This window comes from Crocuta crocuta, unplaced genomic scaffold (assembly GCF_008692635.1).
Source record: "Crocuta crocuta isolate KB4526 unplaced genomic scaffold, BGI_CrCroc_1.0 scaffold266, whole genome shotgun sequence".
In the NCBI taxonomy this organism is placed as follows: Eukaryota; Metazoa; Chordata; class Mammalia; order Carnivora; family Hyaenidae; genus Crocuta; species Crocuta crocuta.
Genome location: NW_027531005.1, coordinates 2,533,397 through 2,549,467, shown reverse-complemented (window position 1 = coordinate 2,549,467; position 16,071 = coordinate 2,533,397). Strand labels below are relative to the sequence as shown.

The 16,071-nt window shown below is 43.1% G+C and overlaps 1 protein-coding gene across 1 annotated transcript in view; it reads left to right on the top strand.

Moving 5' to 3' along the window:
• Positions 1-16,071, top strand: part of EXOC4 (exocyst complex component 4) — a 752,773-nt gene that overhangs the window by 617,389 nt on the left and 119,313 nt on the right. The window contains exon 14 of the mRNA XM_077770716.1: positions 15,487-15,665. Coding sequence (XP_077626842.1) covers positions 15,487-15,665 — 179 coding nt within the window. The remainder of the gene's footprint in view (positions 1-15,486; positions 15,666-16,071) is intronic.

The following is a 16,071-nucleotide window of genomic DNA, read 5'->3' as shown; positions in this document are numbered from 1 at the left end:
TCAGCACAGAACCTGACATCTGGCCCAAACACATGAACCGCGAGATCATGACCTGAGCCGAAGTCGGTCGCCCAACCGCCTGAGCCATCCAGGCGCCCCTCTCACTTAGACTATTAATCAAACAACAAATAAGCTCCCTCATTTCGTCCCACGCAACCCTGCAGAGAGAGGCTGAGAATGATGTTCTGTGCCCTTGTGGTGGGAAGGACCCCTGGTACCTAGCCTGGGGGAGGACCCGGAAGAGGCGTTGCTAGGAAACCGGCCAGCAGGGAGACCCTCTAAAACCAGCGCCGAAGAAAAGTCCGGCTGTTGTCTCTCCCCAGCTCCGTGCTACAGGCTGACGGCCCTCCCGGATCATTGAGGACCACTCACCTCCTCACCTGCATCTCTTTTTCCCCATTAAACTTTTTCCAGGTGCCGGTCTACCTTGCTCTTTCCTACCTGTGTGTCTGCCATGCAGCCCCTCTTCCTGGAACGCCCTCTGCTCACCCCACCCCTGCCTCCTGCACTCGCAGGCCTGCTCAGCTTGCAAGACACGCAGCTCAGGGGCAGCTTCTCCAGCATTTCCTCCTGGAAGCCCTCTCACTCTGGCCCCCTTCCTGTTTCCCTCCTGGGTGAGGAGCTCCCAGTCTAGGGGGGTAGTTAAATATGCAACTTCTAGTGTGGAGAGTCCTGCTAGAGGTCAAGATACGTGTAAAAATATAAAAGAGAAACCAGTAGAAAAACTAAAAATAATAATATGACTACATCAGGAAGGGGGAGTGGTATAATTGAGGGAGGGAAGAAGGGTGGTCAGAATCAAAATGTCTAAAATGAACACATCGGCAAGTAGCAGTTTCCACAGATTATGTAGAGAGGTGGATAAAACCACTCGAAGAAATAGGAACGGAAATTGTTTTTTCTAAGCTGTAGATGCTTTTTCCAAGGGCACAAGACTAAGGATGGGCAGGAGTAGACAGGGAAATCCCTGCTCAGCATTATAGCTTATTTAACCTGAGTAACTATTACTTAGGTTTTAATTTTTTATTTGCCTTAAAAAAATCCCCATGTCCTCAAACCCTGTTACTACTGACTGCCAGTTCACTAATCTAAACACATTGTCATTCTAATATTTTTTTTAAACCTCGAAAAATATCCTAATCTTAAGCCATCTTCACTTTTCTGCCAATTTTGTGCAAAGCATTCACTCCTCTCTGTATTATCTCACTTTGCCCTAGATGTTCCCATCTCTTTGTCTTCCTCCTAAAACCCCTGCACCCCCACTCATTCATCAGTTCCTTCCCCTTCTCAATCCCAAGAAAGCTGCTTTGAAGACGTGCCACCTAATTGCTTAGTTTGGGAGTCATTGCCTTTGCTGGAGATCAGTTGTTTAATGTCTCTACTCAGAATAGATTTAGATTATTCAAAAGGAAATTATATGACAATTTGAGAAATAACCAGATTGATCAATGAAGTGGAATACTTAAGTGAGTGCAGTGGTATATGGATTTTGATTTCTAAATCTGTAATCATTCTTGGTAGTTAAAAAGCCAAAGTATATGTTCAATTTATAATTACTGGTTGTTTTAATCCTATATTTGACCATCTGTTTTGAAGCTTAATAAATGTTCTTCATGGAAAACTAAACTACATACCTCAGAAGTCCTAGCACGTGCAGAAAAAAATGTACCTCATTGTTTCTGTTGGTGTTGTTTGAGGACATTCTGCAAAGAAAACTTAGTAGCCAGGCTTATTTGAGTAGCTTGGCTAAAGAAAGAGACATTGTTGTTCCAAGCTAACAGAGCACTTCAATGTAATTTTATTCCAGGTGGATTCTATATCAGTACTCTATGCCATTAGCCTGAAAATAATGTGCTGTTTACAGTTAGCTCTTTGCTTGTTAGAACTCAGTATCAATTTCCATGGAGTTTTTCACCCTCTCTACGCACTGTTACATCAGTGTACTCATTTCCTTGGGTCCAAAGAGGGGGTTCAGAATGTGGGGGAAACCCTGAGACCCATCTTTGGGTCCTGGCCTCAGCCTGCCTCCTAATTCTCTGTGTCTTTAGCCAGCTCCCCTCACTTCTCTGCACCTCTGCCCCTCCTCTGTAAATGACAACCTTTAATTCTAGAACTTACAAGCTGGAGAGCAGGTGTTTGTGTGTATAAGCGTGCGCACGCGTGGACTACGTTACGTCATGTTGAATGTTCAGGAGAATCATATTTTCATATCGTGAATTTATATTTCACAATAGATGGTGCTCTCTGTGTAATCAATACATCTAGTGCATTCTGTCCATTTTGGAAATTTTTGAGCATAATTTTACTATTTTCTAGCTACCCAGAGTTCTAGTTTTAGTATGTTTACATTTATGGCATATTTTTTTGCAAACATTCATCATTTATTTGATGTCTCTGAATCACAGCCTTTAATTATAAGAAAATTTGGTCAATTCTTTTATGACCGTTGTTTTCCAGAAAAACATTGTCATAAAAACAGAGGGTGACTGAAAGGCTTTTGAAACCAAGTTCCTAGTCAAATTAGGATTCAACACTGTTATCAAAGGTGTAGGATTAATGACCAGAGTACTTAGCTAGTATCATTGCTCTAGAATTTGGGTATTAAATGTCAGACGTAGAGTGGGCCACACAGTGGTTGCTCAGTAAATGCTTGTTGAATGAAGGGAGGTCTGTATGCATGTACTGCTTGATATACAAGTAATGGAGTTAAGAGAAAGGATACCATAGAAGGAGTCTTGGTGTAGGGGGTATGTATTAGCTCAGGCTGCCATAATAAAACACCATAGATTGGGTGGTTTAAACAAAAGAAATAGTCCTAAGGCCGGGAAGTTCAAGATCAAGGTGTCAGCCAACTCGGTTCCTGGTAAGAGCTCTCTTCCTAGCTTATAGAGGCCAATTTTCTTGCTATGTTGTCACATGTCAGAGAGAGAAAGGGAGATCTCTCTCATGCCTCTTCATATAACCCATCATCAGTGCTCTACTTTCATGACTTCATTACCTTCCTAAGATCCCATCTCTAAATACCATCACTTTGGAGTTTAGGGCCTTGCCACATTAATTTCAGGGGTGGGGGGAGAATACATTTCAGTCCATAGCAGGGAGAAGATACTTAACTGTTCACATATATTTTATATATTTCGAGCTGCAATTTTATTCGCAATTGGAAACTAGCCAGACATATAAAAGCTAACTGTTTAATGTATAGAATGTATCGTTAGTAGCACAGGTAAAAGAACAAAAGCTGTGCTGCTGGAGAAGAAAAGTGACAAATTACAACTATAATGATAGAGAAAATTTAAAGAATTCTCAGTCATATGGCTTAATGCAGTTCTGAGTCAAATAGAAAGAGAGGTTTGCTTTATTGTGTTTTGTTTGTACGTAATGAATCTCCCATAGTGTACTTGGACTCATCACCCAGTCACTTACATTGACCCGTGATTAAAATCTTGGCCTCTAATTAGAGACTCACTATTTGAACCCCCGGTGTTTTGCTACCAACCCGGCCTCTACAGGCTTCATGATGAAAAGGGCGATAGTTTCACGGCTCTGTCTTAGGGAACCCGCGTGGAGGGCAGACTGCCTTTACCAGAATGGTGCCTTTGCCATGCCATCACCTTGGTGGCTCTATGCCATTTTCTTTTTTCGAGGAGAGACTTATCTGAGCATAATCGTTTTCCTGTGCTCACCCATAAGAACACAGCACGTAAACTACTCCAGAATTCCTATACAAGGATGGAAAGATGGACCGACAGAAGAAATTATGCATTTATGCCTGCGTGGATTAAACATGTCAAAACATAACTGGCTGTCATTCTACATTTTCTCTCCCCAGACTTGAAATGAGAATGGCAAAGACAGTCTGCAGTAGTTCTGATTGCTTTCGTTACATTGTTCAAGTTTTTAATTTGGCACGTTATAGTCTCCTCGTACGTGTTATGTTATACCGTGTATTGAACCTTCATTTTCAGAAACTTAGTGAGCTGGCAAGAAACTCAAAAAGTCCTGTCAAGGGATCCAGCTTGGAAGTGATTCCGAGGAGATTGCTCTCCTAGGAACTGTTTTGGGCAGTGATTTTGAAAAGCACCACAATTATCCGTCTGTTTCTCACTTTTTTTCCCCGTGAACTTAAACTTTTTTTTTGAATGATAAATTCACAGAAAAGTTGAAATAACAGTCCAATGAATGCATGTATACCTTGACTTAGATTTAGTGACCGTTTACATCTTGCCATATCCACTCTATTCTCTCCAAATAAGTACACACACTTCTCTCCGGCCAAATCATAAAAAGTAGGCTAAAGACATGATGACCTTTCACTCTTAAACACTTGAGCACGCATCTCCCAAGGACAAGGGCATTCTCTTACACATGCACATCATTACCAGATATATTCATTTTATGGTGCATGCACTCACAAATTACCACAACAGTAGTGGCTTGAAATAACACTGATCCAGGGCACCTGGGTGGCTTAGTCAGTTAAGCGTCTGACTTCGGCTCAGGTCATGATCTCGCGGTTCGTGGGTTCAAGCCCTGCATCGGGCTCTGTGCTGACAGCTCACATCTTGGAGCCTGTTTCAGATTCTGTGTCTCCCTCACTCTCTGCCCCACCCCCACTCATGCTCTGTTTCCCTCTGTCTCAATAATAAAAACACTTAAAATTTTTTTTAAAAAGCCATTTTCTTACAGTTCTGTAGGTTAGAAGTCTAACACAGGATTCAGTGGGCTAAAATCAGGATGTCAGCAGGGCAGTGTTCATTTCTGGACGTTCTAAGGGAAAATCCATTTCCTCGCCTTCTTCAGCTTTTAGAGGCCATCCTCATTTCTTGGTCTCCTTACTCCCTCTTCAAAGGCAGCCGCGTAACAGCTCTCTGACCTTCTTCCATCATCACATCTCTCTTCCTGACCACAGCCAGGAAAGGTTCTCCATTTTTAAGGACTCCTGTGATTCGACTTGGTTTTAAAAAGTAGAAAAGACCCTATTCCAAGACTTGACAGATGTGTGTACGTCTTCCCTGCTTTAGCACTACTTGAGAGTTAAGTGCTCAAGAAAGTCCAGTTCCTTGAGAAGAAGCAATTTTTGTGTGTCTTGAGGCAGCAGGCCTGAGGGCTGTGGAATCCCTGGGCAAAGTGAAGCCCTAAAGCTACTGGAACTTGTGAGGGACAGTGTGGCTTATGGCCCCGATCTGTAAACTAAGAACAGAAACTGGCTCTGTTCAGACTTTTGCTACAGTGTGCAAATGAGCACATCTTCCTCTGTGTGTTTTAGTTTCTCTGTAATATGTCCATAAATGTCCACCATCTTTGGGAAACCCAGTCAAGGAACACCTTCCTAGAGGCAGGCACACTTTAACATAGTATTTTTCAAACTCTGGGTTATGGCATATTGGCCGACTATGGAATCATTCTAGTGGGTTTTGATCCCACCACAAGATCTAAAACAGAGCCTGAGTAACGGTGGATTCCTAGTATGTATCTGTTAACAAGCGGATGAGTCAATAATAAAAAGACAACCCAATTAAAAATGAACAGAGGATCACAATTGACATTTCTCTAAGAAAGATATACAAATGGTCAATAAACACATGAAAAGATGCTCAGTATCATTAGCCATCAAGGAAATGCAAATCAAAACTACACTGAGATATATACTTCTTCACATACACTAAGATGACTGTAATTTTTAAAAAGAGAGATAATAACAAGAGTTGGCAAGGATGTAGAGAAATTGGAACCCACATATACAACTGGAAAATGGTGTAGCCATTTTGGAATACAATATGGTATTTCCTTGAAAGGTTAAAGATAGTTCTCATGTGTTCCCATATGACCCACCAGTCGCACTCCCAGGTATATATACCTAAGAGAAATGAAAACACACACCCACACAAAGATGTATACATGAAAGCTCCTAGCAGCAATACTCACGGTAGCCTAGAAATGGAAACAATTCTAATGTCCATCAACTGATGAATGGATAAACAAAATGTGGCATGTCTCTACAATGGACTAGTATTTGGTAATAAAAGAAATGAAGTACTATGGTATGCTTTAACATGGATGAACCTTGAAAACACGTCCAGTAAAAGAAGTCAGTCACAAAAGATGACATACTGTATGTTTCCTTTTATATGAATAGAAATCATAGATGAAGTCCAAAATAGGGAGATCTATTGAGACAGAAAGTAGAGTAGTGCTTCCTTAGGGCTGGAGGGCCAGGGTTGGGAATAAGTATAAAGTCTAATGGGTACAGCATTTGTCTTTGAGGTAATGAAAATGTTTCACATTGCGATTTGATCGCATAACTGTGCTACACTGAAAACTATCGAACTGCTCGTATTAAATGGGTAAATTTTATAACGTTAAGAAATATATCCCAAGAATATCACTGTTTTTAAAAATGTCCATGCCTGAGCCCCACCCATAACTAATTAAATCAGAATTTTTCCAGATGGAGTTTGGCATGGGGAATTTTGTTTATGCTTTTCTAGTTCAGCTTTTAATGTATAGCCAGAGTGGGGACCACTGATTCACACTACCTGCCAAGAACCTTCTCAGCCCCAGAATATCAGAAATCCATGCATCCAGTGTTTTGTGCCTGTCTCAGTGAGCAAGCTGATTTAAAAAGACATGAGAAAGAGCTGGTGGTCAAACTCCCACTCCCGCCCCCACGATGGTCATAATTAATTTTTCCTGGCTATCATCTGTGAGTAGAAACCCAGAAACTACAATTTCCCTGCAACCAGGAAAAAAAAAAAGTAACACATTAATACTGTTCTAAGCACCAAGCAGGACCCAGGAGCAAAAAAGTTGCCGACATTTTAAATGTTCACCTTGATTGCAGAGAATACCTCGCGGCCCCTCCCGGACTCCTTCCCAGTTCTGTCTCTGCACAGAACTGTGGACTTCTCAGCCCCGTCTAGGCAGGCTAGAGAATTGCAAGTTTTTACATGGCGAAGAAACAGTCGGCACAAAAATCAAATGAAAAAAAAAATCCTTGATTGTAATTATTAATGGAGACAAATTTCTAAAGAGGAGCAATTACTTATTAAATGTGAAAAACAGCTACTCACGTGAGAGTGTGTGATGAAATGAACATGCATGAAAAACCATTGAGCGGGAGACTTAGTGATGAGTTTTAGCATTTTCTAGGAGAAAAAAAAATACTGTAATCAAGATAACTGGGCTATTTTATTCTTATTTATGAGGGTTTAGCCAAGATCATTTTAGAAAAACAGTTTTTGAAAACCTCATTAAAGAACCCATCAGAATGGTACTACCCCCATTATTTTTGACACAGACAAATTAAGTTCTGAAAGGGTTGAAGATTGAGCAGTTGTAAAAAGCAGAAGTGATAAATGGATGTGTCATTGTTACATCTCAATAGAATCAGTCGGTATTATTAGGAATCTAGGTAGATGACCTGACCTTTTTATAACCTTCATCAGTTTAGGCTCTGATGGATAATGGCTAAGTGATCTCTTACAGGTCACCTTAACCAACAGTTAAGTTTTTCTGCCTACACAACAGAACTAATTAATTCCCAAGCCAAATAATTGGCTCAATGTCCAGCAGCATTGAATATGGTAAGGTATCATTAGGTCTTATATAAGTCAAGGTCTAACCTGGAAACCAGAAACCATGTCAGCTACCTCCAAGAGAATTTCATGTAGGGAGTGGTTATACGTTTTAATGAAGATCTATCAAACAGGGACGTTACAATAACCCAACAGCAAGAAGATTGGCAACAGCAAGAAGCCACTATCTCCCTTTAGCTAGAAGGCCAAAGGAGAGAGGCATTTACTAGAACACAGAGGCACCCCAAGTAAGCTGGGGCTTGGTAGGATCTGGAGCCAAGAAGGAGATACATCTGTTGCCAGAAACATGACCCAGGAGGCAGAGAAACATGAGGGGGATAAATGCCCTGCCTTCTCCTTTCCTTTTGCCCATCAGCGTCCCCTACCTAGAGCGTCCCATTGTCAGACCCCAGCTGGGAACCTGGAAAACAGCCTACAAATGTCAGCCCCTGCTTCCCACCACTCCCCACCTCCCCCCAGTATAGATCAGAGCAAGGGAAATATGAAGAATAGATTTTAGGGCAAACAGGCCTAGGACTTCTTACTCTGTACCCATTCTTACCTTTATGCCCATATTTTAGAATTCCTTCTGCTTAATACAGGCTGCTTTTCATCATATAAAGGCATTCCTTCCCCCCCTCCCCAACAAAGTACAGTCTGTCTCGTCACTCATTGTATTCATCTCAAGTCTAGGATTCCCAGCGTCCTCCCTGGTCAAGTCAGATGTGACATCTCATATCTGGTGACCTCTGAATGAATCTAGAATGTTGACTGCTACTAGCTTTTCATATAAAACAAGTGGGGAAGGTACCCCCTCACACCCATTAGGATGGTTATTATTTTTTTAAAAACTAATTAAAAATGTTAAAACCAGAGAATAGCACATTTTGGCAAGGATGTGGAGAAATTAGAACCCCCTGTGCATGGCTGGTAGGAATGTAAAATGGCACAGCCACTGTGGAAGGCACTTCGATAGTTCCTGAAAAAGCTATACCCAGAATTACCATATGATCCAGCAATCCAGTAATAAAGTTACTGTTTAATGGGAATAGAGTTTCTGTTTGGGATGATGGAAACATTCTGGAAAGAGATAGCATTGATGGCACATTGTGATAATGTGCCATTGAATAATGCCATTGAACTGTATACTTTAAAAATGGTTAACGTGGTCAGTTTCATGTTATGTATGTTTCACTCTAAATAAAATGTAGTAGGGGAAGTGGAAAACAAAAAGAACCCACTGGCTGATACATGCGTGAATATGCAGGCTGCCACAGCCCCTGTAACTGGTCAGAAGCAGCAGGCGATTGAGTTCTTAGCAGCTCTGCCTTCATTAGGCTGCCCTGGTTTTTCCATCAGTTTCGCTATGGACTTGGAAACACTGAGATGGAGCCCGGTGAATCTGACGTGGTCCTGCCTGCCCTGATTGTACAGAAGCAGCACACTTCCCCCCACCCCCCACCATGGTAATTGAGGCCAGTCATTCCAGGCATCAAAGCAACCCCTCTCTGCCTATTGCCTCAATAGTGAGAAGCCCAGAAAACCAGATGACAGTCTCTGCTACCAACTTAATATGGTCATTCTTGTACCCTCTGGTGGAGACATTCCTTCCCGAACACCTGAAAACCCACCTAGCCCCACACTGGGGGAGGGGCAAGACTAGACCTCCAAAAGAGAGGAGAGGCCATTCCTACTTTTACTCCTTTAGTCCCCAGACCCATATTTTCTTGTCATGGGGGAAAAAGAACACTATATGTTGGTCTCTGTGTCAGGCCCTCAGCACTCCCGCCTTAGAGGTGTTGCCTTCCAACTGGACCATAGCTGAATCCTGCACAGGCCAACCCTTCCGTCAGGCCAGCTCCCCGAGGGGCACTGGGTACGCAACAAGACCAGAATTCGGGAGCATCAGCTCTGCCTTACTTCTTTTGCTGCAAAATCAGTTTCGTGACCAGAAACGTTGTCGAACAGGATTATCATGATTGTTGAGGATGACCTTGTGGAAATGTGACTGCGGTGCTTTGGGTACATTTGAGGCAAGGAAAGCAGTTCGACACATCGAGTAGTGGTCGCTAGTACGACACTGCCCCTTCGAAGGTGCGGGAAGTGTGCGTGAGTCTGGTTCGCTGTTTCAGCCAGTCCTTGTTCCTCCCTGCCCTGTCCTGGATCAGAGAAGAGTGTGCTCAGGCAGAGTTTCCCGGGCTCCTGGGGCAGTTCTCACACAGCAGGGAAGAAGCCTCAGTGGGAGACTGGGGGAGATTTGCAGGGAGAGCAAGCAGTGAGTCTGAGTATACGTGTCATGTGATCAAATATAGCCCAGATCTGCAGGTCAATCACTTTGAAACTGTTTGCAATGTTTCTTTCAGAAATGCATTTAGTCTGCTGAAAATGCAGATTTTTTTTTTTTTGGCCTTTCTAAGATTTCAGCGGATAACAGAACTATTTAAAGACTAAATGGAGACAGTTTTCAGCATCTCCGGCAAAATTCTCTTAAATGAATTCTTGTCAGATAGACCTCCTTAAAGATTATAATTGTGTGGTAAAATTAAATTAAACAGGTTTTACACTCTTGGCAAAATCTCTTAAATGAATTCTTGTCAGATCAAGCTTTTAAAGATTATAATTGTGTGCTAAAATTAAGCTTAACAGGCTTGACACTTCTGTAGTTTCCTGGGCTCCGATGCGAGCATGTTGGCCTACTGATGATGACAGTGGCACCTCACATGGGCCTCAGCACCTAAAACACACAGCTTTGAGTTCTGATTCCTGTTCCCGGCTCTGGCAGATGATCTGTGGGCAATTAATGAGTGCCTGTTACTTCTGCATTTCTGTTACTTCACCTTCTCAGGATAATGATTGCTCTGTTGCCATTTCACTCAAATATATGTAATGTGCTCTTTAATTAATGTGCTCGCGTAATAAGCAGGAGATGAAGAGTGAGTAGAAATTCAGATGTGGAAATATCGGCCCAGATGCTGGATGGTAGTCATGACAATGAGACCCTCTTGCAGTGGACAGTGACTCACCCTGACAAAGCCTGGAGTCCCAGTCCGAACCAGCCTTCAGACCAGCTGACTAGTCGTCGTCTCCCAGTTTGGTTAAAGTGACTGTAATATCCATGTCCTCCAATTTTCCATGCTAAAATCCTTGATATGACCCTTTGAAAGATTTTCTCATTCATTCGTGGTAGGGTTTCCAACTTTGGTGTGGTTTTTTGTTTTGTTTTGTTTCATTTTGTGTTTGGTTTAATGTTTATTTTTTTTTTTAATGTTTTATTTATTTTTAGGAGAGAGAGAGAGAGACAGCGTGAGCAGGGGAGGGTCAGAGAGAGAGGGAGTCACAGACTCTGAAACAGGCTCCAGGCTCTGAGCTGGCAGTCAGCACAGAGCCCGACGCGGGGCCCGAACCCACGAACCGCGAGATCATGACCTAAGCGAAAGTCGGACGCTTAACCGACTAAGCCACCCAGGCGCCCCAGTTTAATGTTTATTTTTGAGAGAGAAAGACAGAGCCCAAGCAGGGGAGGGGCAGAGAGAGGATGACACAGACTCTGAAGCAGGCTCCAGGCTCTGAGCTGTCAGCACAGAGCCCGATGCATGGCTCGAACTCACAAGCTGCGAGATCATGACCTGAGCCGAAGTCCAACGTTCAGCCGACTGAGCCACTAGGGGCCCCTCCAAGTTTTGTTTGTAATTAAAAAATAGACTTGTTCTCTGGAGAAAATATAGAAAATACAGAGAAGCACAAAGCATGATCTTGTTCCACAGTGAACATTTTGGTATGTAGGTATCCAGTCTTTTTTAGTTCATATAGATGTATAATCATTTTCTTTTGTAATATCGTGGAGTTTTATAACAGCTTGTTTTACTCAGCTGTACATCGTGGTTACAAATAAGCCAGAGGAAACATTTTTCTGTGGTATCAAGTATTTTCTTCTATATAATTTCTAATGACTGCATAGCTTTCCATAGTGTGGATATACCATAATTTATTGAATAAATTAGAGGGTTTAGAAAAAGATCCACAGTCGAGCAAGTAAAGCCATCCCCTTAAGGTTATTGTAACACATAAAACCCATCCACCAAGCTCTTTGACACACACAAATCCTCGAAGGAATGTTTTTTTGTGCGAAATAGTTATAGCTGTCAATCATATATCCTCGATGTCATGCTTTCTGTGCTCCCTCCAGGTTGTTAGGGGGTGATTATGGATTCCTGTCAAATGAGATGTCTGCTATGTATTCAACATGAGGCAGTTTGTATTTTTCTCAGTCTGTTGCTCTCCCGTCGGAGGAGGTTAAGCAAATCTGAGTGAGCCAAAGGGAAATGGGGTAGGCATCCAGTGCTGAAAGCGCACGACAGCCATGCCCGGGGCCCCGAGATCCCCACCCAAGCAGATTAGACTTCTACATAAATACATTTGTCTTGATTGTCACATTGCACCCAGGGTTACACCTACATGCGTGAAAATGCCTCCAAGCCTGTTTTTCAAAGCTGTTTGCCTCCCCTGTTGCTTTTTAACCACCCAGCTCACAGGCATTTTTTGTGTTATATCTATCAAAGATGATTAAGGGGCTGGGAGAGTTGATACATAAGGACAGATTAAGAAAACTAAATATTTACAACTTGACTGAATGACAGCCACAGGGAAGATATTGTAACTGTCTGCTGGGTTCAAATCAAGGAGGAGACATTGTTTTGCTTCCCCTCCCCCCTGTAACTTGATTTTAGGGATATCTAAATTCAGAGATGAGTTTTCTGAGGGTGACATCATTTATGCTAATTCGATCATTGTGTCAGTCAGGTATTGCATGTAGCTGCTGGTAGCAGAAACTTGGAATAGCGGTGGCTTAAACAAATAGGGTTTCGTCATCCCTCCTGTAACTTGAAGCCCAGAAGTGCATTGTCTCCGGCGTATTACAGCTCCGTGCTGGCATTGGGGCACCCACACACCCTCTCTTGGGCTCCAGCATTCTGAGCATTATTTTCATACTCGTAGTCACCTGATGTTCAAGGAAGCACTACTGCATTCCAGAAAGGGAGAAGGCAAAAGAGATCCCTGCCAGCTAAGACTGCTTAGAAGACCTTTCCTGGGAACCCACCTACTAATGTCGGTTTAGACCTATATCTGCCAAAAGGGCTGGGAAGTTGAGTGGGGGGTTTGTTTTGGTTTTTTTTTTGTTTTTTTTTGGTTTTTTTTAGTGTTTTTATTTATTTGTGTGTGAGAGAGAGAAAGCCTAAGCAGGGGAGGGTCAGAGAGAGAGGGAGATACAGAATCTGAAGCAGGCTCTGTCAGCACAGAGCTCGATGTGGGGCTCGAACCCACAAACCGCGAGATTATGACCTGAGCCGAAGTCGGACGCTTAACCAACTGAGCCACCCAGGTGCCCCGATTGTTTTGTTTTTAAGCTGAATTCATTGCTGGCCCCAACGATACCAGGGTCCTTTTACTCGGAAGGCATACGGGATAATAAACACTGACTAGGCAACAGGCGTTTCTTTCACAATAATTTGCCTCTTGAAGATTCTGGCAGGCCTGGACTCAGACATTGTGACATTTGCTGGGATGTTACAGGGTCCCATTTGTAAAACTACCCCTTGAGATCTAACTTATTTGCTTCTGATCACTCCTCTATTCCAATTCATTCATCATGGCGCACCCTGGGTTGACACTAAATAAACCAGCCATCTCAACAGGCCAGAGTAATAGTAACTATAACTTGTTAACTTTCACCAAGTCCCACGCGCTTAACATCACCTGAATATTTGTTTCAAAATACTCCAAGACAAGGAGAAAGGGCTCCTGGGTGGCCCAGCTGATTGAGTGTACGACTCCTTTTTTTTAAGTTTATTTATTTTGAGAAAGAGAAAGAGCAAATCCCAAGCAGACTCTGTGCTATCAGCATGGAGCCCAACCTAGGGCTTGAACTCATGAGCCACGAGGTCACGACCCAAGCCGAAATCATGTGTCAGACGCTTAACCTACAAAGCCACCGAGCTGTCCATCTCTTGATTCCGTCTCAGGTCATGATCACAGGGTCATGGGATTGAGCCCCATGTCAGGCTCCATGCTGAGTACTGAGCCTCCTTAAGATTCTCCCCACCCTTGACCCTTGCTCTCTCACGTGCATGTGCACAAGCTCCCTCAATCTCTCTCTCTCAAAAACAAAACAGCCAAAAATATTCCACAGCAGATGGGGAGTGGATAAGGATAGATAAAATAAGACTTACCAATAATAATTGAAACTGAGCATTGGCTACATGGGGGACGAGGAGTATTGTACGCTTCTCTCTGCGTGTGTAATTACTGAAATTTTCCCAGTAAAGACTTTTTAAATCCCCTCGTATTTTTATGTTACTTCCTGTGAGGTCACTACTACCACCCCTAGCTAACAGTGCTCCGAGAATTGAAGCCGATTCACACAGTAAATGACAGATTCAGGATTCGGCCCCAGGTTAGTTTTTGTCGGACTTTGAAGCCTGTGCTCCAACTCTTAGGCAATAGCCTGAAACTAGTCAGAAGTGCAAGCTTTTGGGTCTCACCCCAAGACCTGTTTACATGACCTCTGACTAAAGTTTTACGCACACTCAAGGTTCCTGTGCTGGGTGCATATTGCCTCTGTGACCACAGCTTACCCAACTTGGTCAATCACTTATGGCTTCCTTAAAAAATATAACCTTCCACTGAAACAAGAGGCTTAATGGAGTGTCACTACTTGGTAGCATAAACATGTTTTACTGAGCAGTTGTTTCCTTCAACGTGGAGTGTCTGCTCTAGTGCTGGGCACTACATGCCTGTGTGTTGATTAAGCATCCTTCTGACTGTATGTCAGCTGGTACTAATCGCTGCTTGCTTGGCACTTAATTTGGTTTCTTCTACTTAAATAAAGCCTTTGCTCCAGCTCACTTAAGGTGTTCTGAGTTTTAAAAAGCCTTGGGACTTACAGAAAACTCTCCAGGTACCTGGTCCAAACTCCACCAGCCACAACTCCACTCACCCACCTGCGTGGAACTTTCCCCGAATGACAAGATTTTTCTCCCTAGCGTCCTCAGTCCTCTTCTGTCACATCAGCCCTCTGTCTTTTTGAAAGAAAGAGCCCTGTGGGGATTAGACTGAGCCCCAGCTCTGCCACTCGTGTGTCATGTGGGCAAAACAGTTCACCTCTGAGCCTCCGTTTCTGTACATGTGCGAGAGCAGTGCTATACGGTCTCTAGGGGGCCCTTCACCCCCTCCTTCTGTGACCCCTCAGAATTTGGTTTTTCGGCACACACACACACACACACACACACACACACACACACCACCAAAACATGAGGACACTGGGATTTGCCACCTGGAAAGTCTAGTTTCTCTGTTCGAATAACACATAGCTTAAGGTCTTGTAGTTCATTCGCTTCAGATCCCTTTTAGAAGTAACCGAATGAATGAACAAGGCCTGTCATCCATCTCAACTATAATCTGCTCTCTTAAAGAGACTGGACCCTCTTTGCTTTTGAACACTTTAAAACATTTTCTAGCCGGTTAACTTGGTTTTATTTATTATAATTACCTTCAACCATGTACCTTTTTAATATCCTAAGCTATTCCTCAGCATCCATAGCAGAAGAGGAAAGAGCAGCCGTCAGAGCCATCCCCAGCGACTGTCACTGTATATGTAGGCCGGACCTCCTGTTGAAGGTGTAAGCTTCAGGGTAACTTCATTCTTCTAAGAACCATCTTTCTTCGATCAGAGTAATTTTTAAGCAGGTACATGGTAGTTTTCTCACAACATTAAACCTATAGGAAAGGCAGCATGCTGTGAAATCACGACTATAACAAATAACAACACTGTGTCAGATGTGCCTTAAGAAGTACTGCCCTCCCCTCTCTTTTCCGTGCTGTGCGTGAAGTGTGTTTGTGGTTTGTTTTTCAGGGCAGCCTTTGGCAAGGAGTCGGAAGTTCTTATTGGGAACCTGGGTGATAAATTAATCCCTCCGCAAGACATTCTTCGTGATGTCAGTGACCTCAAAGCTTTGGCCAACATGCATGAAAGCCTGGAATGGTTAGCAGGTCGGACAAAGTCAGCTTTCTCCAATCTTTCTACATCTCAGAGTAAGTACCTATTATGGCAGCTGTGGTGGGGATAGCGGAGGAACTAGGCTGATTAGTTCCATTGGAACTGTGAGTGCATGTACACGTCCGCATATGAGGGAAGGTGAGGTTGTCAGGAGGTCCATGCTGGATCCGTGCAAGAATTCTGCTTGGGCTGTACCTCTCTCATCCTTTGTGGTTCTTCTAAAGGACATAATCTCAGCTTTCCTGTGTGGGACACGGAAGGCCAAAAAGGTTCATGTTCACATAGCTTGATGTTATACCTTCGAAACGTAAAATCGTGTAAGAATACACCATGGTGTCAGAGGAACAGAAAGCAATACCTTTGCCCTCCTCACAGTAACTTCTCAAGGATAGAAACTGTATCTCAGAGCTGAGCACACAGCTGATATCTTCATGTTAATGA